The sequence below is a fragment of the Buteo buteo genome, chromosome 5, assembly GCF_964188355.1.
Source record: "Buteo buteo chromosome 5, bButBut1.hap1.1, whole genome shotgun sequence".
Taxonomy (NCBI): domain Eukaryota; kingdom Metazoa; phylum Chordata; class Aves; order Accipitriformes; family Accipitridae; genus Buteo; species Buteo buteo.
In genome coordinates, this window is record NC_134175.1 from 11468718 (window position 1) to 11490551 (window position 21834).

General features: G+C 47.4%; 1 protein-coding gene across 1 annotated transcript in view; it reads right to left on the bottom strand.

Moving 5' to 3' along the window:
• Nucleotides 1–21010, bottom strand: part of TWIST2 (twist family bHLH transcription factor 2) — a 38014-nt gene extending 17004 nt beyond the window's left edge. Inside the window, exon 1 of the mRNA XM_075027814.1 lies at nt 20229–21010. Coding sequence (XP_074883915.1) covers nt 20266–20748 — 483 coding nt within the window. The 5' untranslated portion in view covers nt 20749–21010 and the 3' untranslated portion in view covers nt 20229–20265. The remainder of the gene's footprint in view (nt 1–20228) is intronic.
• Nucleotides 21011–21834: the final 824 nt, after the last annotated feature.

Sequence of the window (21834 nt, forward strand, 5' to 3'; positions counted from 1 at the left end):
TGGATGTTACAGTTAGTGATTGAAATGGAATCACATTGAATGCAGGTAGAGTATAGGGAAGTATTGGTCTCTCTCTGTCTAGAGAAGTGTGTGTGCATGGTTCTACACACAATACACAGATCATCTGTGATACCATATTTAGACTTTAAATATACTGTAGGTATGGAGGAGCACAGGATATCTGTAGTGACTTAATTTAAGCACTTTTCACTCCTCTGTGCTTTTTACCAGTTAAAGATGCTTTTGTTTTCTTTTGAAAGTTCTGGTTGCCACTCTTATTCAGGCACAGATGTGTCTCGTTATATCTATATGTACACTGCACACTTCTCCTACACATGTATGCACCTATAATACAGCACTTGCCTGTATCAGTAAATATTGGTGTGCATATATATACACACCTGTAATACTGTAAAGTTGGTGTTCATCTATTAGGGAGCACAACCATAGGGGTACCACTGACAACCAAAGAGATTCTGATTTTAGACATCACACCTTGTGGAGAAAGCCTCCTTTTCCACCTGATCCCCTGTTCTTAGCAAATGCGATTAGCTGTATTTCTTACTACATCCTCACCTGAAAGGTGAATAGGTTTCTAAGGATCAGCAGTTCCTCAACTTAAAAGGCTCCCTAAAACCAGCAGTTATTTAAATCGACATCAGTAAATGACTGAACACAATGAAGTTTTAAGAGATGGGGTCAGGGAGACTGCCTGGTTCTTGTAGCACATGCTTTTTCCTTGAAGGTGGAAGTAGTAAGAAAGGGAAAGGAACTCACAAGTTTCCCCTACCTGAGTATGAGTGCTGCAGCTAGGAAGGTCATTTCCCCGAGCAGCGTGCCTGGCTGGGAGCTAGTCTCTGCAACATGTCTGAAGCTGCAGTCCACTTGAACTGCAGCTGGAAACCTTGCAGCAATGCAACATGCTTCTGTCCCTGCGGGACTGACAGGAAGTTTTTGGAAATCAGCACTCCCCAAATGAAAATAACTCATGTCTTGTGCCATGCCTGCTGGCTGGGGAGGTGTCCTTGGACTGGGGGAGCTGTTGGGCCACACTCATCTCCTGGAAGTGCACGGATGCACCCTACAGGAAACTTAACTTGACATCCCACATGATTTGGCTGAACAAAGTGATCTCTGCCCTTTCCGTACTTATTTATATTTTTAGTTGACTGCATAATCTGGCCCTCTACAAAGTCCCTTCAGGAGGTCACACAGCTGAAATAATAGCTAATGAATTTTTAAAAATGATTTGGGAGTTATTAAATACTTTCTTCTTCCTTTCCTTCCCTCCCCTCAGTCCCTCTTTGGCAAAGGCTCCTGGGTTATTCCACCAGAGCGCTTTCCCTTCTAGTGCAGGGCATGCTGCAAAAGCAACCTAATGTGTATGAAGGAAGAACCTGCACTCATCTCTAAGTATTTGCATGCTGCCCCCACACTAGGTAGGGCTGGAATAAGAAATTATTTCAAATAAGAAATATGGCTGAAGCGTGCCATATCACAGGAGTGCCAGAGACTAAGGGGAACTGTTGGCATTGCTTGTCTTTTCAGAGATGTCCTTGTTCTGCTCCCATCGCCTCACTTGGCTGTTTCATCTCTGGTTACGGGATGGTCTTAAATCCAGGGGATGGGGCTCTTGGACTTTTCTGGTATTAAAACATCCAAACTATTCCCTTCTATGCTCCATTAATGAAAGAAGCTGACTTTATTCTTTTCAGCGGAGCTGTGCCTGGTTACACAAGCTAGGCTCTGACTGCAGAAATTGGTGGTTTGTACATGTTCTGGGGGAAATCTTCTCCACTCTTCCATATCTGCAAAGATCTTCCCATGTGTGTGGGCTGTGGATGAGATGCTTAGCTTTTGGGGGCTCACTGCCTGGCCAGGGGGTCACCTCTGATGAGACCCAGCCAAGTCATCTTGTTGGCTGAGGATTGCTCCTAGGCACAAGAGAGCCAAGGTAATGCCTGTGCGCTGCCTTTCCAGCAAAGGGAGCTGTGGTCTAGTTCAGGGACCAGAAATGTCTGTGGAGATGGCCTGGGCTAATGCAGTAGCAGGACATGTAGAGGCTGTTCTGAACCAGCTTGTGTCTTCTGGACTTCAGCTGTATACTTCAAATCTGAAAATGTTGCTTTATCCCTATTTATATTGGTCTTGTATGTTATGGATTTAAGTTTTTCCAAGAGATTCAAAGAGCAACTAAATGTTAAAGAATCTCAGACAGGAACATAGGCTGGCATTCTCAAAAGGATCAAGGAAACTTAGTACCTTAAAAAAAAAAAAATCTCAGCTCTGGATTGGCCCTAAATCTCTTTGGCCTCACCTCTCAGCTCCAGCCTGTTCATTGGACCTTGTCACTTCCCTAATAACAGATCAGAGGAAGGTAGTCTTGGCTGTTCGAAGGCCAAGTTCAGTGTGATGCTCTGGTGGGGAGTGGGCACTTGCACAAAGTGAGGGTGAAATAGTTTTATCATGCTTCAACTCAATGGTGTTTGACCATGTTAATCATGATCAAACAAAACAGCCTGGCTCCTTGCTGGGTGGGGAGCTGTGAAACCATCAGGGTGAGTTTTGACCTACCCCAGATTTGGTAGTAGATAAGAGCTGGGGACCTACTGCTCCCGTTGGAGAGCTGGTGGGGGCTTCAGCTCAACTTTGGGTTAAGGTTGCGACCAGGGTGGGAGAGAAAGTGGGGATATTTTCCTAGTATCCTGCAACCAGTCTCTGGGAACCCTGTTTACGTCTTTCTTCCTTCCCTGTTTTTTGTACCCCTAGAGGATGTGTAGGTGTGAAAATGGTGTTGCTGGCTCCCGGGAGTCTTTCTGCCTCCAGCCTGTCTCTTGACCTTGATGCTCATGGCAGGTCTGGCTGCTCCCTCTTCATCCCAGTCACCGTGTCTGCAACATCCATGTGATGCAGTGCCGTGGTCTGCACAGCAAAGTGGAGATCCCCACTGTGAACAGGCTTCTCACGTTAGGGTGATGCCTTGTCAGTCTTAACCTCCCTTTCTGATAAATCCCAGCTTAAGCTGCTCATTCTGCCTTTTGCCTCTTCCTCAGTCTCTGAGGCCCTTAGCTGCCTCTGCTTCTGGTCTGCTCCTCTTTCCTCCCCCTCAACTCCCTTTGCTCCATTTATGGAGCAAAGCACCATCGCTTGCCTCTGCTGAAATGAGAGCATGGGAGATGATCCCAGCTCTTGGTTCTGATTTCCTCAGCTTTGTGTTGTGCCTTCTCCCAGTTCTGGGCTCCCTGCTGTCTGTCAGGCTCAACTCAATACCAGCAAAGGATAGGCAGATGTATGTGAGCCCATGCGCTCCTGGCAGCTCTCTATAATATCACTGATCACACTTCTTGAGGCTCCTCCTCGCAAAAGGCTTCAAAAGCAGCACAAAATTCTCCTCCCATGTAATCAGTGTGAGTTTGTCCTGCCTTGGAGGAAGCTGATGCTTAAATCCCCTCTACTTCCCTCCCAGCACCAGGCATCGTCTCTTACAGTTACACTGCAAAAAGGCGCATCCTCCCACGGTCTCGTCCTATTTCTCAGGAGGGGCTGCATCATGGAGGAGAATCCTGCAGTTTTGTGGCTATCTGTAGCAAGCAAATGCCAGTATGTTAGGATCTACAGCAAAGGGGAAAAAAGTAATAGATGAAGTCACAGAAACACATCTGAAAATGTCCACAATTTGGGAACACTGCTGGCTGAACACCTGTAATGCAAAAATCTTGATGTTTTCTGCTTTCCTTTCTTCACCAGAAACCTCTCTTGCTGTTGTGATGTCTAGCTTTAGCCCTGCTTTATTGGTATTTTATTAATGTCCCACGTAGTTTTTTAATGATGCTATTAACAGAGCATGTAATGTCTTATTTAATGAATTAATATAGTATTTTTAATAGGCTATGTTTCTAGTCTTTGGATTTTAGGTGGAAAAGCTTGAACACATGATCTTTGAAGAGTTCAAAACTAGCAAAAAGAGCTTGAAGTATGGTTCCTGAAATCCTGTCTCGGTTCCTGTCTGATGTGGGGCCTGGCAACTGCCTGGGAATGGGGAGGAACCAGGGGCACAGGCTGTTCAAAGCTGCAGAAACACAAGAGGGCTTTCACAGCAAGGTGGAGAGAAATGCTCCAGGCATCAGTGGGATTTTTAACAAAGGAATTCAGTCTTGGATTCAACAGCAGTTGTCACTCTTGTACACATGGAAGTGAGGAGGGTTGCATCCCTGATATAGGAAGTCAGAGGAGAAAATTAGTCCAAGAGGTGTTTGGGTCTGGGTTATTATCCATCAGCACTATGCAGGCAGTTCTGTGTCTGCCCTGAGTTTTACATCTGTGGGCTGACCATAATGGTGACTTTTTTTTTAAATGCATCCCCATCTCTGCAAAATCTCTGATGGTTTGTGGACCACAGCACTGCTAATTTAAAGCATGCCTAAATATTTAAGGAAACTCTGATTTATGCTGTAAATGCTTGCTCATCAGTTTTCCTTTTAATCATTGCAACTGTTGGGACTCTAAAGCCCCCTTGGCTCGCCTGGTCACTTTGCATGGCTTTTTAACAATTCTACTTTAACTGGAGACCTTGGGATGGCTCTGGCCCAAGTGAACTCCTCGAGATCCTTGTGCAGTATTCTCCTGGTGGTACCCTGAGATCAGCAGATGCTGGCCTTTCTCTCAACTCCCACTCAGTGCCTCAAATCCCAGGGAAAGCTCTCCTTCCGCTGCTACACCCTGCGCTTTGAAGACAAAAACGATTCAACAAGATCTTGGGGGCTTGTATGGTTCAGCTGCCTTCAAAAATTCGCAGGGGTTTCCAAAGCTGAGATAAGGACACCTCTATGCACAGACTGCTCAGTGTCTTCAGTGCCAGCCCTCTGCAGAACTTCCTCAACATTGCATGCATACTCTGCCTGCTTAGTAAGACTTGTCTGCCTGTGGTAAAGCTAATTCTCCCATCTATGCTCTGGTCTACCTGTACGCTATGCCTGTTTGCAATTACGCACTGAGCTCTTCCTGAGTTACACAGCTGAGATGTCCTGTGCCTTCAGCCTGGTGCTTCTAGCCCCAGAAAGCAGCAACCAAACTGCCTGTGGATAAATAATTTGGGATTATAAGGGACATGTTGAGCCTGTGCAACTCCAAGGAGCGTCTGGGTGCAAACCACTCTCCAGCACAACGTGGGTGCTGGTGCCTGTTGAACCAGAGTCTTACTACTGGCTTCGGCAGGAGCAGGCTTTGGGCTGTATTTTCTTTTTTCCCTGTGCCGCGGCTGTGCAGCCTCCTGCCGCTTGTTTGGAAAGTTGTTGCTTGCCTTTGCCGTATTGTGCTGCCTGGAGCAGTTCCCGGAGAGCAGCACAGTCTGCTCTCTTCGTTATCTGCTCCACTAATGCGTGTGCCTGCCTCTTTGCCTTTCATGTCTGCTGCTTTTTCTCCCCCCCCCCCCCCCCCCCCCTTCCCCATCTTTAGGTCACTTGTTTTGGGTCACTTTTTTTCTTGGTACTAACTCCACTGCAGGGTTTTCCAGACTTGTTGCTTTTCTGACTCTGGAGGGTTGTTTTGTTCTCATTTGTTTTGTTGGCCAGAATACAAAAGGTTAAACAGTTTGGAGAACTTTATTTACTGCTGAGGTAGGTTTCTAAATCAACAGTAGGTCGTGTAATGGAGTGACTCACAAAGCTGCTTAACCTTTTTCCTTCCTTTTTGTCTCTCTCCAAATCTGAAGCACACATCTGCAATTTAGATCGCTGAAATAAGAAGCTGTGAAATGCAAATAAATTGCTGTAGATAGGCTGCTCAGCCTGGCCCCGGTGCAGAGCCAGTTTCCATTTGGCAGCAGTCAGATCCCTCTGGGATGCGAAAAGCACCTAAAAATACAGGGTACCAGGAGGATGTTCTGCACTGTGAGGGGACAACCAGTAAGGAGGATGCGCTGGCTGGGAGGCACAGGGCTGGGCAGAGAAAAACCAGTCTGGTTGCATGTCTCTACAGGCACTTTTTGTAGGAAGGTCCTGTCTCGTGTGGGTTTTACAAGGTGGGCAGGCAGCAGACATTCAGAGGTAAAGTATTAGCATTCGCTTTTCAGAGGAAAAACTGAGGCACCATCCATCAACCAAAAGTGCACGGGCAAGTTGGGTCTGAATGAGGAGTAGATTCAGCCTGGCCCCTTCATTTAGGGCACAGTGGAGATGAGTGTCCCCAGGGTGGGCTATGAGTGCAAGGAGAGCAAAGCCTGCTGGCCCCATTGCATCAAATGGCATGGGGTAACAAAAGAGCTGCTGTCCTTACAATTAGCCCTGAGGCTCTGGTATAAACTGCCCTAACGAGGGACCTTGGCTAGCTGGCCAGAGCAGAGCCAGCCCCAACACCCCATAGCACTCGGGGTACAGGTGTGCACATTCCCCACCAAAAGCAGCAGTGTGACATGGGCTGGAGATGAACAGAGCAGATGGGAGCAAGTGTGGGGGCTCCTTCAACAACCATCTTCTCTGCAGAGGCTCCCACTTCGCTGTCCTGCAAAACACCCTGTTTCCCAGCAGCTAAGTGTATGGTTATAGACCCCCCCCCCCACTTTTTCCCCAGCAGCAAAGCAAGGGTGGGACATCTCCACTCCCAAACTGCAATCAAAACCCCACGCTTCTTCTGTTCAGCAGCTCTTGGTGATTCTCTTCTAAGAAATTTATGAAATGGCCATATTTTGGGGTTTGTCCCTCTTGTGTTCCTAACCTAGTATCTTGATTATGGTCCTGAAAGCTCTCCTGTGCTGTTTTCAGGTATCTCATCTTAAAATGCAGATTTTGAGCAGGGGCTGCTAGGCAAACTGGCTCTGCTGGGGCACAGCTGGGTCTAGCCCTGTGGGTACAGCACCTCAGTGGGGCTCAGCTTGTTAGCGTGCACCCCAACCTTTACATTTTAAAGGAGTTCAGTTCCTCAGGGAAGGGTAGATGCTTTCTGGTAGACCCGTGGGTACCAGCAGCTGGCAGTGATGCTCATCGTATCCCATGCCTGCACGATGTTTGCTGAGGTGCTGGTAGAAATGGGCTGTATCCTGGCAGGGGTTTGTCACGCTGGTACAACCTGATCGATTTAGTTGCTATTGTGTGTTACAAGTTGTGATGTAAAAAAAAATAAATTGCTTATTCAGGGTGCAACCTGCTGCTCCTGGCTGTCAGCCCATGAGATTTTTTGCAGTCACGTACAGGGTGTTTGCATCCACCATGCTGCAGGGTGGCATGCCGTGGTTGCAGGATTAGGGCCTCCCTGCAAGGAGGCCTGGAAGGCTTGGGAGAAGTTTTTTCCTGTGTTTAGACCACAAATTACTTTGCTCTTGAAGCCTACCAATTCTATGAGGTTTTCACTAATGAAAGGACTGCACTGCATGACCGGCTTGGAGTAATCTTTTAAAATTTTGGTTGTTTATTGAACTGGCTATTGATAAAGGAATGGAGTAAACCCGTACTTGTTTTGTTTGGAGCTAATCTAAAATCTCCTATTAAGATGAGGACAGTACAGCTTTAATCATATACATAGAAAAACACACCTAGTAATGAGAAAGTAATGAGATTTTTTTTAAAAAAAACAGTTATTCTATATAGAAAGAGTATGTTGACAACTGTCTGAGCATCAGCTGGTTGATGTGCATGAAAAAGATTATTTCCAAGAATCTGAGCTACAGCACTTGCAGCTTAGCTTGTCTGTGCCTGCTGCATGGATCTGCCAAATGCTTTTGATCAGAAACTGCTGCGCAGTGTCAGTGAATACTGCTCATCATCAATGTCAGTGAATACTGAATGCCCCTTGCAAGGCAAAACGTTTCACCTTGAATTACGTGGCTGGCAAAGCAGCAGGCAGCTGCGTCTGCAATGTGGTGGAAGTGCCTCTGATGCCATTTGGCGTTCTGACTCTACATTAAAGAACCTGGGAGATTATTGTTCTCATGATCACTGTTGTGGGATGTGCTCACTGCAAAATGTGGGTCCTCCTTCGTCTGTGCAGTGAGGCAGCTCCTGGCTGCTCCCAGATATGCTGTGTGCTTCCTGTTAGACATACATGAGATGTGCCCCTTGGATGCAACCTCAAACCCACCTTACTCTTTAGTATAGTGTATCCTGCCCTCTAGTGCCAGAAGATGCTGAGTCAGCAAGAGCCAAAGGAGCAAGCTGTGCTGTGCTCCTGTGACCTTCCACCTTTTTCATCAAGCAGGTCTCTCTGAACCTGGGAAACTGCTAATTATGGGGCTGCTAGGTTAGGCAGAGCTGCTAAATAAGTTTGTGCATCATCAGGATGTTTGTGCAACAGTTTGGGGACTGGGTACCTCAGTATGGCTTTGGAGCAATCACAGTTCCTTGGAAGTATCTTTTGGAGATATTTTCAAGAAAAATGAACTTTGTGATGGAAATAGGAATACATGTGGCAGGCTATGTGAAAGAAGGCTTTGGAGGTCAGAAGGTTGTTTCACTGAGGAGCTTAAAAATAGATCTTGAAGCCTTGGGAGTGCTTGGTTGTCATGTAGGGGACAGATAGAGCAGGGATAACACCTGGAAAGAGGTCTCTTGCTTTTCTCCAAAAGAAAAGTAAGAATAATTTTCTGTTGAAAAAGAAATCTGAGAGCCTTTCATTTTGTTACCCACTCTGCTGGGAGGGGAGCGGAGGTTTCCCCAGCCATTGCCTGGGACTCACAGGAATGCTCCCAGCGGGTATCTGCTGTGAGCCAGGCACAGCCCATCAGTGCCCCTCACAGCTCCTCCATGCTCATCACATCTCCCTTCCTCCTACTGATGTCACCCTTCCCTCCTGCTATTTTTTAAGACCCCACCAGGCAAAAGCTTGAAGATTTGCAATGCAAGGACACAGGCTGTCGTGGGCTGGTCCTGGCTGCAGAGCTGTGCGTGCCTCCAGCTGGGCAGGATCGGACCCACCGGGGGTTTTGCACAATTTCCTGGGTTATTTCAAGCTGTTGGGGGAGGTCCAGCCATGGGAGTGCTGACGGGGCCATGAGTGGGAGGGGCAGGCGGCTTTTTTGTACGCAAGCAAAGCTGCAGAAAACAGAAAAAACAGTTTTGTATAAACTACTCTCCTCCTTCCCTGTCCCCTCGTCTCCGATCAGAAACACTGGAGACTGGGGAAAAGGGGGGGGGGAGAAACCACAACACAAAACGCAAGCCCTGAGAGGTCACCCATAGTTTTCCTCTGATGAACGGCAGAGTGTGAGTGCTGGCGTAGCTGTTAGGGTGGGTTTGTTTCTTTAAGGTGTCTCCCAGAGGGAGGATCAGCAAAATGCAATGTGGCAGCTATGGTAACTCCTCTTGGCTTTCAGCACAGCCCTTGCTGATCGCACAACTTGCTAGTGAAGAAGGTACAGCTGTCCAGGCCTTGGCAAGGAGTCCCACCCTCTGCTTGCTGCCAAATGTTGGGGTTTTTTATTTTTTTATTTCTTAGTTTCCTAAGAAAATGAAAATGGAAGGAACAGCCTCATCTGCCTCTCAGCCCCATCTGATGCCTCCTGGACCTGCTGGGGTAAAGCCTGATGGTGCTACATCCCTATGTGATGCTGGGATATTGGCAGCCAGGGAAGCGGAGAGCCTGCTGTGGGCTCCTGTCCTGCTGTAAAATGCTGGGGCTGGGGGTTGACCAGGGTTAATGGCTGGGGTCCCAGCAGTGCCTGCAAAGGGCTAAGTGCTTTTGCTGGATCTGTGTTCAGGGCTGGTTTGTCTTTCCTGGTGTGGACATCCCCATGCCACGGCCAGCTCACGTGCACACCTGCAAGAAGTGAACCAGCTGGAACTGGTGAGCTTGCCTGGGGCAAAAGCCTTGCTGTGTGTTGCACCACTGGGCCAACAATTTTCCTGAGTCACCTCCCTGATTGTGCCATGGCTGTGGAGGTGCAGGCGCCTCATCGGCTGTGTTTGCACCTACAAAGCACAATGCAACAACTCAAAACTCTCCAGTGTCCCAAACAGTCCCAGCAACCAAATTCCCTACAAAGCTTTAGGCATTGAGTCCTGGCCTGGGCTCCCTGCAAGAGGTCCAGGAAGCTTTCCCCTCTTCCTCTCCCTCGTTGCATCCACTGTGGCTGTGTTGGCCCTTGCCTCCCAAAGCACGTTTGGGCTATAATGGCCTTGTCCCATGAAAAAAGACTGTGCTCAGCTCCAGGACGTGACCGACACCGCCCCATCCCCAGGAGCTTGCCCTGTGCATGCAGCCTACACTGCTGCGGGAATTCTGTGTGGTCCCTATAGCTTGTCTGCACCAGGGGCTCCTGCTAGCCCCCAGGGACAAGTCAGCTGTGCCAATAATGCAGGCAAACACCCTTTGCGTGGGGAGGATGCAGTTTGCAAGACCTCTTTAAGATGCAATGTTAAGACAGGCTCGTACTGGAGTTGCGCAGCACAGGGTGCAGCAGCTCACACGGACAAGCTGCATGTTCGCGTACAACGGGAAAGCTCGCATGGAATTGCTTCCCTGGGGTTCTCCAAGCTTCTTTGTCAGGCTGGGTCTGCTAGTGTGGTGTGGCACGGCAGAAACAACCAAAAAGCCCCTCGTTTTGAAGTATTTTGGCCGTACGTGCAATTTTAAGGATGTGACTGAAATGAAGAGCTGAAGGGCAGACTGATCAGCGCGGTGGATGAGTAATTCAAGGGGGAACCCTATGGATTGCTTATCTAGAAAGAGGTCTTGTATTTTAAAATAATGCAGATGTTGCTAGAGGTGTGTGAGAACTTGTGTGGTAGCATTTAAATGAAAGATTAAGAAAGAATGGCACTGGGGAACAAAAATACATCGCAACCGATTTGCAAAGCTGGTGAAATTATGGCATTAGGAAACAGCGCTGAACGTGCTATAAACAGGAGGTTTATTTTCTGTAGGAGCAGGGATGAGTGGGCAGATCTAAAACATACTCAGGACTTCTACTCATACCTGCTCAGGCATTATGTGGTACTTATAAAAACCTTTCTAACTGCAGCAGAAAATGAACCAATAATGATATGTTTGAGAACAGTAAACCAGTATCAAAAAATGGAAATATATTTGAAGACTGTTGCTTTTCAAGCCAGATATTTCTCTTTCATTCTGACATAATTCACAGCTAAGAAATAGCTACAATTTTCAAAGCCACGTCTTTTTCCCTTTGGCTCCTCAGCCACTTTAAAATATGTACCTTTTGCCACCCACCAAGAATGAAAGTATTGCCTGATTTACAAAATAACAGTGCTTACAAGTAACATTTTCAAATTAACTCAGTCCTATTGAAAATCAACGTGTCTTGAGCTCCGAATTCATGGCTGAAAATGCTACCCCGTATCCCCAGCCTTCTGAGCATGTGGCATTGGCTTGGGGGTACCTGTAATTATATTTTGGGAGTGACAGGATCTTTTTGTGGTGCTCTCCACTACTAATTTCCCTGGCATGAATGCGTAAAACAGTGGTGAGTTACTCCTTTGTGCACATTAAGTTATCGCAAGACGTATTGATCAGTAGGTTGTGCAGCTTTAAAATTTCCGAGGCGATTGCTGGAAAGGGATTCTCTGATCTCCCTTGCTCTTGAGGCACAAACTTTGGCTTGAATTGTTCAAAACCCAGTACTCTGAACCAGCTCTCTGCATCAAAACCCAAGTGCAAGCTCACCATGTCTCTACGGAGAAGGTGGTGAGAAAGCAGATGCTCAGCCGCACTCCAGTTCCCCTGCAACAGCGAACATTTCAGACCCATACGGTATAAAAGAAAGATTATTTAATGCTGGTAGTAACAGGAATCTATGAAACAGCCCTTCTCATGGAAAAGGATGAAAAACCTTTTGCAAAATATCTGGTTGTTCAGTGCATAAAACCCCACTGAGCTGGAAGAGAGCTTTGAATGGAGAGATTGCAGGGTCGTGCCTGAAGCATTGTGCTTGCGATTAGAGGCAGGAAAAAGGACTCAGTGATATTAGAAATTTCCTGAGCTCATCAGGCAAAATAATTTTTTTTTTAACAGATGCAGAATAGCCATCTCATCTAATGCATGAAAATACACATTAATATGTTGTCTGCATAGGTTTTTTTTTTTTCCTTAAGACAATATTATCTCATCTGCCCTGCTTTTATCATGTAGTTTTATGCCCCGGTATCTTACTCGGAAGTTTCTGTGGTGGTAATTCCCTGATACTCCCAGAGGCACTGCCATAGCTGAAAACTCCCTGGTTCTGTGCAGATGCTCTGGCATGGGCTTAATTCCTGCCACCCGCCCCACACCATGGCACCCACTGATGCCTCGTGCGCCACAGCCTGCTGAGCAAGCTTGCCTGTGCATTTCGGGGGGGAAAAAGACTTAAGCTCACAAGAGTTGGCAAAAGGAACCTGTGGGGTACAACTTAGTGTGTATGTGGCATGGAGGTGGTGATGGGCATCCCGGTGGGAAGCGTGCAAGAGGGGTGAGGAGGCAGTTGCTCAGTTTTGACACATGAAAAAGCTATTTTCCCCATCCTAACTCCTTTGATTAACTGTTTGATTGTGCCCCAGATGCTTTTCTCCTGGGAACCCTGCTGTGCCTGTAGTGACGCTGATATGAGGGGGTATTGCTCATATCCAACAATGTGCTCCTGAGGAGGACGACATCCCACTCTGCCCCTGCGCTTGGGGTGGGTGGCATCGCCAAGCACCCATGGATGCTGGGGCTTCTCCTACACCATGCTGTGCGCACAGCTCAGCCTGTGGCATCACTTTCCCCCAGGGTCTTTGCTCTGAACACCCAGGGAGGAGCTTATAACTTTTTCTTAAAAGGGCAGCGCTTATATAAGTGCTATTATAGATATTTCGTCCTTGGCAGAGGCGCATGGCAAGCGCAGTGAGATGGGGCTGTTTAGATATCGAAAGGAAAGTGGTGAAATGCAGAGGGCCAGCAACACCATTTCATTGCTGGTCCTCTGTATTTCACCGCTTTACTTTCAACAATTAAAATGCCGTTTCATTGCTTCTCTGTCCTGAGCACCTTCAGGGTGGGTTTTTGTGCTGTGGGGTGAGCATGCTCCCGACAGCATCCGTGAGGTGATGACACAGGGCTATCGGGGTGCCGCAGTGCTCCCCAGTCGTGCTTTCTGCAGAGGGATTAAAGTCCTTTCTTGTTCTTAACTGAAGATAAACAGCCCTATTACCAATGGTAAACTGTATGTTGGGAAGCGTAGGCCTGTTTGCCTTTTTCCTGAGTCTGCCCTTATTTTTTGTTGGTGTTTTTTCTAACATCCCCATGTTTTTTCTGAGCTTCCCGGCCCGGCCAGGAATTTCTTCTAATGAGCCATATTACACAGTGAGATTTCGCCAGGGTGCATGTGAAACATGCCATAAGGGTCAGTCTTAAATATGCATGCTTGTGGCTGTGCAAGATCCCTCTGGCAGATTAATTTCATTAAGGAGCTTGATGTTGGGGACACTGGATGTGGATGTGCCGGGGAATCCCCCAGCCAAGGAAAATGCTGCTTTCTGCATGAAAGCTTCTCCCTGGCTCCATCCAACCCTACCGAATTTTTCCAAGCTGGATCAGCTGGTTTTTGGTTTTTTGTTTTTTGCTTTTTTTTTTTTTTGACAGGAGCCTCAGTACAGCCATGATTCCCCCACCCTTAGCTGAGCAGTTAGGTTTATTTACATTTAAGCACAATCATATTATTTTTAAAGGAGGCCTGAACAGCTTAAACTGAAGGCATAATCACATAAATTACTGCATGAGGATTTTTGGTGGCTAAATTAATCCGAAACCTAATTCATACATTTTAAAGCATGCATTTGGCAGGTCTAATATCTCTTAAGGAAATGGATAAAGTTGCTTCTTGCGGGTGGCAGTTAACAAGGCAAAACTATCTTATTAGGAATTCAATTAAAGCTAGTACAGGCTTACTGGACCTCTTCCAGTAAATATATATCAAGCTGAACCAGTAGACATCTGTCTTCCCCCCCACCTTTTTGTTTTCCAAGCTTAAAGGTTAAAAGATGGAGAGGAGAAGATGGGGGGGAAGAGGAGGGACTATAGCTCACTTCTAGCTCACCATACAGTTCAGGGCACAAGGGTTATTTTCTTTTTGATGTCTTATTGCTGCCGCAAGCTGAGCGAGACTGGGTCTGCCTAACTCCCATCCCTGGCTGAAATGCAAAAGCCAAAAGAAAAAAAAAAATCCCAAATCTCGTGAAGGCTCGCAAATGAAGCCCCTGGGGGAGGTCTGGAGGTGCCCCGCTGCTTCCTTTCTGGGGGGAGCCCAGCACGGGCAGGATGAAAGCCTGCGCACTGACAAACACCCACTGGTTGCTGGTTTGGGAAAGCATCTGGGCTGCCTCTCCTGGGTTCAAGTTCAGAGGATTAGATCAAAACGCCCTTTGCACCCAAAAGACTCAGACCCTGGGGAGGTCGGTCCAGAGAGATCAGGGATCTAATGGCCTCTTTGAAACCCTCTTCTAGCGATGGGGCTCAACAGTTGTTGTTGCTTATTTAACATTTTTATGAGTGGTACCGAAAGCCTCCCTGTCCCATTTGCACCCTCCTCCACCAAGGCCCTCCTGTCTCCAGGTTCCTGATGTTGCTTCCTGTGATGTAATGCCTCATTTTTTGAGGAGAAAGGATGATTTTTTTTTTCCTCCTCTTCCAATGGAAAACCCTCCTTACTGCTAAATGCCGAAAGCCTCAGCCTCTAAGGGTGACAGATCATGGAAAAAGTTCAAAGGGAGATCCTCTGTTTTACCAGTCAACCCACCCAAAGAAAGCCTTGCTTTAATGCAGGAGGAGAGGCACATCCCAAAGAGCTACCAGAGCCCCAGTCCCCATCTTGCATGCCCGTCCACACACACACAGAGAAAATATAAGCGCCAGCAGTGCCAGGGAGGTCGAGCACAGCCTAACAAAGAGCCCAGCTGAGGGGGTGCTTGCTGGACAAGAACCTCTTTGCTGCTTAACTGGCTCCCCTTGCTGGGAGAAGGACAAGGGCATTGCAAAAGCTGGCCCCGATGGCACATTTGCTGTGCCCTGGCATGGGCTGGCTGGACCAGCTGCCATTGGCTGGGTCTGGTGTGGAAGTGGTTAAAGAGATGGGTATGAGGGTAAGGGCTGCCTTGCTTTGATTTATTGGCTGGCTGAGACTATTTACTTGTGTATGATTAGTTGTTGTTGCTGAGTGGTCATCTTCTACAACTACAAATCTAATTAAATGCTGGGGTGCCTAGAGTCTTTTTTTTTTTAATTTTCCCATGGCAAATATTTCTACAGTTTTAATTCTTGAGAACTAATCATTAATTAGCACAAGGCTGCTAGTATCCAGCTGGAGGACTTCTTGTTTTTCCTCACTTCCAAATTTGCCTAAGAAGTAAATCATAATCGAAGGTGTATAGCACTTTCCAAGTCGCTTAGAGCAACCCACTGAAATGTCTGATTGGATCGTCAGCTAGCAAGGAGCAGCAAGGTCACTTGGAGCCAGCTGAGGATCTGGCCCAGTGCATTTTTCATGGCACAGCACTTGATTCTAATCAGCTTTTTTTCCCCCCTTCCTAATCTTCTGCAAAGCCTGGGGATGGGGGAGGAAGCTACCCAAAATGTGTGCTTTCCCCGACCAGCATCTGTAATTCCCTGATTACGTGTCGAGCTCGCTTTGTGCTTGGGGTTGTGGTGGCATTCCCTTACATGTTCATGGCCTCATCAAACTATTCCTATGGCTCTACAGCAAGACATAAATTCTGGCGATTTCAGGCTTGGAGATTTCAAAGTCATGCTGAACCACATGGAAATGATTCTCAGAGCTACAGCTATAAAAGTAATTATATTGCTAGTGGGAAAGAGTGACAAGAAATGTCCCCAAAAGAGATTTCAGTGGTGGTTACAGGATCTGTCCTGGCTCTGTAAGAGGCTGCTGTGATCTCCAAGGCTAATTTATCACCGCTACCTATAACTCTATGAAATATGCCCCAAAAAGCACTGAAGGAAGGAACATGAAGGGAGATTGCAAAGGAGAAGCATTGCAATCTTCCCCTTTGTTTTAATGAGAATGCCTCATATGCTTTTAAAATTAACAGATGACCGGCGTGAGGATGACTAATTTGGAGGCAAATTAGGTCTGCTTAGCTGAAATGTATGCCTTGACTGTTCCCTTAATGACCCTTCAATGCACATCCCTCCCGACAGGACTTTTACCGCAGCCCTGGCTCCAGCGGATTAAGTAATAACATGCTTTTGCTGCTCTTCTAAGCAGTCCTTCAGTTTTGATCCAACATTTTCCCTCCACCATGCATGTCTCTAACTCTTTATGATCAGTAATTAGTTTATATGCATCTAGCCCATGGCAGATTTGTCTTTTGCATGTCTCCTACTCCAGAGTGTTCTCCTTGCACCCTCTCTTTGTAAAAGCTCTCTGAGCCTGAGCGTTTTCTGGCTGACTGCAATGTACTTGGTGTCTGCTGTGTAACAGATTTATTCTTTCCCAAGAAAAGACAGGAACATAAACAGAAGATCCAAAATGCATTTTGCTGGGCTTTTAAGTGTACTAAGATGAACCCCCTCCCGCTACAAGCCTATTAATGTAAATACCAAACTTTACAATCCTTCCCGTCAAGGAAACGTATTTACATTTTTCTAAGGATGCGTATAGAAAAATAGGGCTTTGGGAACAAAAAGGGCTTAGTTCTAGTGTCACAACACCCCCAGTTGACTGTACTGCTCTCATGTACTATAGAATTAGGTTGTTCCCAGGGCCAGCAGAGATAACATCTGTTTGCTTCTTTAAGGACAAAATGAAATAGGATGCTAGCATTTTATACTGGAAACAGCCCTGCAAGTCTGAAGGGGCAATAGTAAGAGGGCTGCATATCACACACACACATTGCATGCGGCTTGCCCAGCACAAAAAAGATGGGAAAGGTGGTATTAGTGCCAGTGCCAGCCCACGGGAGGCAAAGGGCTCATCCCAAACCCTGCTGCAGCGAGTGGGAAGGAGGGGGTTGCTGGGACACTGGTCTTACTGCCACGGGGGTTAGGGCTACATTGTCCTTTACACTTTGCTGATGCTCCTGACATCCTGGTTGGACAGGATTTTTCCTACTAAATGGAACAGCAGGAAACATTTTCTTTTCTCCTGGATTTTTTTTGCGGTTTAGAGCATCTTCAACATTCTGAAGGAAAAAGAGAAAGGTGGCTCCAAGGGAAGGGGCACAGGTGCTGGGGATGTGGATGGGGAGATTTGGGGGAGGAGGGCTTTGCTTCTCATGTCTGTTGAAACATCCTATTGCACTAATTGAAGCGCAAAGCTGTGCCTGTTTCTCTTGAAACTACCGGAGTAAGTTGTCTGTAATTATGTGGAACAGAACAGGAAAACCTCTCATGGCCAGAGGAGTGAGCAGCAGTGACCTGCTGGTGTTCACAAAGGCCAGGTGGCATTTTACCAGTTCCCAAGGCTCTGATTTTCTAATCAAAAAGCTCCTCTGATTTTTATGCAGCTGAAAGGGAATGACCGTTCCTCCAAGGAGAAAACCTTTCCTTGCCTATCTCTCCCCAAAACCCAGGGAAAAGGGAGGACGGCCACGGCGATCCAGCCTGAACGGCACTCACCCCTTTGTGCTCACACAACATTTGCAGTGCTTGCTACTCCCTAGGAAAGACAGGAGCTGGTCCCAAATTCAGATAGCTATTTCTTAAAGTTTGGGGGTTTTTTTGCCACCAAGACTGCACAGGCTGCTCCCGTTATGCATAAAAACTCCTCTGGTGGGGACAGACCCATGCAGAAGTCCATGTCACGCCATCCAGCTAAGTTTGCCCATTTTAGAAGGTTTCTCGAGGATCTTGTCGTGTTTTTTGTTTTTTTTTTGCTGGCAGACATAATTTTTGTCGCCATAAACGATAGAATTTGACACCGCACCACACCAGGCCATTTGTCAACAACGTTTTCAACAGTTCAACCGCACGCGTGTACATGCACACACAGGCACAGAAAGGAGAGGCAAGGGGGGAAAGTCCGGGGCCTCAAGGGAAAGGTGACCTTCCTCTATAAGGCATGCAAAGACAGAGCAAAGAGCCACCTCTAACCACCGGGCTGGAAGTCGCGTTACGGCAAAGACGCCAAATACCGATTCACTCCGCAGCAAACTGAAAATGCGTTGGGGTTTGGCTCTACGTCATGGTTTTTCATGCAGTCCGAAATGTTGCTCGCAATTTCTTTTGGATAGGGACAATCTGAACATCTACATGTACAATCTGCCTCGTCAGAGCAATGCTAATAATAATTCAACTGACAGTGACTTTTAAATATGGTTTAAAAAAAGCGGGTTTTGCTGCTAAAGTACTGTGTGATAGAGAGGAATGGTTGTATATTAGATAACAGTTTTAAAAACATCATTGACTAATGGCAGCACATCATTTGGGACACAACAGAATAAATGCATTGTTCCATCCCAGCACTTTACTATTCAGCCAATCTAAACTGCTGAAGAAATACGTGTTCAGGACATTTTACATCTGTTTTTGACAAGAAGCCTGGGTTTTTGCATGTGTGGGTTTTGGTTTGTTTTGTGTTTTGTTTTTTTTTAATCTATTTGCTGCAGCTTTTTTAGCTAGATTAGCATAGGAAAAGGCGCTCTTATAAACGGGGGGTTTATCCTTTTAAAAAGCAACTTGACTTCAGCTTTTTGCAGTTGAAATTAGGGCACATCAGGCAAAAAATAGTAACACCAGCAATAGCAATAAAAACCCACAACAGCAGCGTTACCTATTTAAACAAACCTAAACAACAGACAGTTTGTGCAATGGATACATTAACCAATTTTTTTAACAGTGTAATATTTTGGGGGCTCCCTGGAAGAGTGTGTGGAAACCTTAATTGCAGCACCAAAACGCAAACCGTTTCAGGATGGAAATGAAACATTTACTTGAAGTGGTTTCTAAAATGGTTTTAAGTCTGCATTTTACACCGCTAGTAAGTCCTGGTTGAACACTTGGCTTTTTCAAACAAGGTACTGCAGTTGCATCAAGGGTTTTTATAAACAGGCCGTTTATTGCTGCTAAAACAAAGATGGATTTGCGTCTTTAAAAAAGCCTGGCCAATGGGCTGGGATAAACTTTCTTTTTGTCTTTAAGGAGCTGATTCTCCACATGATGAAATTATTTCATTTTATATCACGCGCGATGTTACAAGGGGGGAGCAAATTTCCCTTTTGAGTGTTTGCTTGGCAAAATGGGTTCGCGGGCTCTGCTTTATGTACTGAGCCTCAGAGAGCGACCGGCTGTATGCAAACTCTGGCTGACACAACACAGAGCTGCTCTGCTTAATTAGCTTGAGATGAGGGTGTTATTAAGGGCACCCCTTTTTTTTTTCTCCTTTCTTACTGTTTATTCCTCCCTCCATTAATATTACAAAGGCAACTTAAGAGGAAGTAGTTTTCTGCTAATGGAAAATGATGAGGAAGGGTTTAGTGATGAAAGTAAGTAAGAAACTACATCTAACAGCAGCCTTTGCTTTACCGGCACTTTGGGGAAGGGAAACCGAACACATACGAAAATTTGGCAAAGTTTCTTCTATCTTTGTTTGCTTTTTATTGTGTGAGGGGGAAGGGGCACAGCCCAGGGTTGCAGCCGACATCTGCTGCTCGTTTCTTTTAAGAGAAATGCAACCTGGGGCGAACTCGTCGCTGAATCCCACTCAGGTCCTGTGGAACCCCTGGTGTCCCCCCAGCCGGGAGCGGATGCGGCCGCCCCGGGAGCCGATGGCTCGGCACCGGGTTTTTTGGGCGCAGCGACCCGTGGAGCGGGGCAGCAGCTGTTTTGGATCCCCTTGTCAGCCTGTTGTACTGATCGCCTTTTCCTCTCTTAAAACCCCTCCCTGAAGCAGCGCTTTCTGGCAAATCTCATGCAGCAATGCTTTCCCCCCATCCCTCATCAGGCAGCTCTCAATGCTGGTCCCCTCTCAGCTCCCCCATCCCCGCAGAGCAGAAACGTGTTGATTTTTTTTTTTTTTAAATGGGGCATATCTCATTCTTGCCTGCCTGGCAGTCTCTTTTTTTTTAATTTTTGCAGGCGTGGGGGAGCGGGAGGGGGCCAGACGCATCTACACTGCCCATGTCACCTCTGAGTCTGTGGCCCCAAACCCCTGACCCAGCAGCATCCCCGTGTCCCACCAAGCCGTGCCACCTCTCCCTGGGCAGGACCGAGCCCCGTGGCAAAGCCGGGTGGGTGGAGGGAGCTGTGGGCACCCCATCCTGCAGCCAGATGTACGCAGAGCATCATCCAGGAGAAGAGAAATCGGTACCTACCCCTTCAGCAGCTGGGCTCGCCTGGCCCAGGCGGTGGCTAGTGGGAGGCCGACATGGACCACGCTCCCTCCATCCTCCATACGGAGAAGGCATAACTCAGCCTCTCGTGAGCCACGTAACTGCAGCTCGTCATCTTACTGTCCATCTCGTCGCTCTGTAGCACCTGGTAGAGGAAGTCTATATACCGTGCTGCCAGCTTGAGGGTCTGGATTTTACTGAGTTTGTCAGAGGGCAAAGTGGGGATGATTTTCCTCAAGGCGGCAAAAGCTTCATTGAGCGACTGAGTCCTCTGCCTCTCTCTGACATTGGCCAGGATCCTCTGGCTCTGCAGTTCTTCATAAGATTGGGAGCTGGGACTGGACTTTTTCCCCCTCTTCCCTGGGTTGGGGCTGCCATCTTCGCTGGACTTCTTACTGTATCTTCTCTTCCTGCCAAATCTCTTTGGCTGCCTTTCCAGCTCCTCTTCACTGGTCCCCAAGCTATCCACAGGGGAAACAGGAGAACTGGAGCTTTCTTCCATGCTTTCTGCAAGAAGGGGAGGGGAAGAGACTTTCCCCCCCTCCTTATGTTATGTGAGTGTGTGTGTGTCTTAAATGTGCTTTAAATTCCTGAGACAGATCCTTTGGAAAAACAGGAGGGCTTTTTTTTTTTTTTTTTTTTTTTTTTGCTGACCAAACGTTTTCCAGGTTGCTTGAAGGGCTCTTATTTCAAGGAGCGGGGTTGTGCAAAAAATTGAGGTCTTGGAGAGAGGAAGTTATTCTAACTTTTTGGAAACTTTAGCTGAGCTCAGTTGCTAAATAGTTGTCAGAAGTGAGGGAGGTGCGGGGCTCCCTTCTGATTGGCCGGCCAGGTCAGTGGGAGGAAAGCTTTTCCCCTGCTAAACTTTCACAGTTTTATGTTACACTTAACTAAAATCTTGGGAATGCACCTCAAATAAAAGATAGCTGACGACCACCCCCTGCCACCGCCACCCCCATAGATGCTGAATTTGCAGCACCTCTCTGGGGTAACCCCCCCCGCCAGGGTTTTTTGGGGTGCTGGTCTGCTTGCTGAGCGTTTGCAGGCTGCCTCCCAGCCCATGCTGCTGAGGGTCCCGCTCCCAGCTCCAGAGCCAGCCTGCAGTGGTACGTTTCCCCAGTCGGGCTGCAGGGTGTGCGAGCCCTTGCACACCCAAGAAGGTGCCCCATTTTTGCAGAACGGTGCCCTATTTTGCACCCCTGGGTGCTGAGGGTCTTGCAAACTCCCTGTTGCCCCTTTGCAAGCTGGCCCTTGCAGCAGACGGCTCCCTAAACCCTCTGCCCTGCGGAGATGGGGGGGGGACCTGCCTCCTGGTCCCATGGGGTGACCTTGGGGTGGCAGAAGTCCCATGGGGCACACTGAGCTGTGGGAAGGGTGGAGGTTTGGGGGCAGCCAGGGGAAGTCCCTTCAAGCCCCCTACTTGTAAGGGCTATGGAAAGACCCTCCTGGACTAACCCAGTGGAATCCAAAATATGGGTCAACTGGAAAGCAGCTAATAGTTTGTAGAAAACCACATGGAGCGTACCCCGGAGAGGCAATGCTGGCCATGCAGCCCATCTGCCTACCATTTTTCTCCCCACTTTTTCTC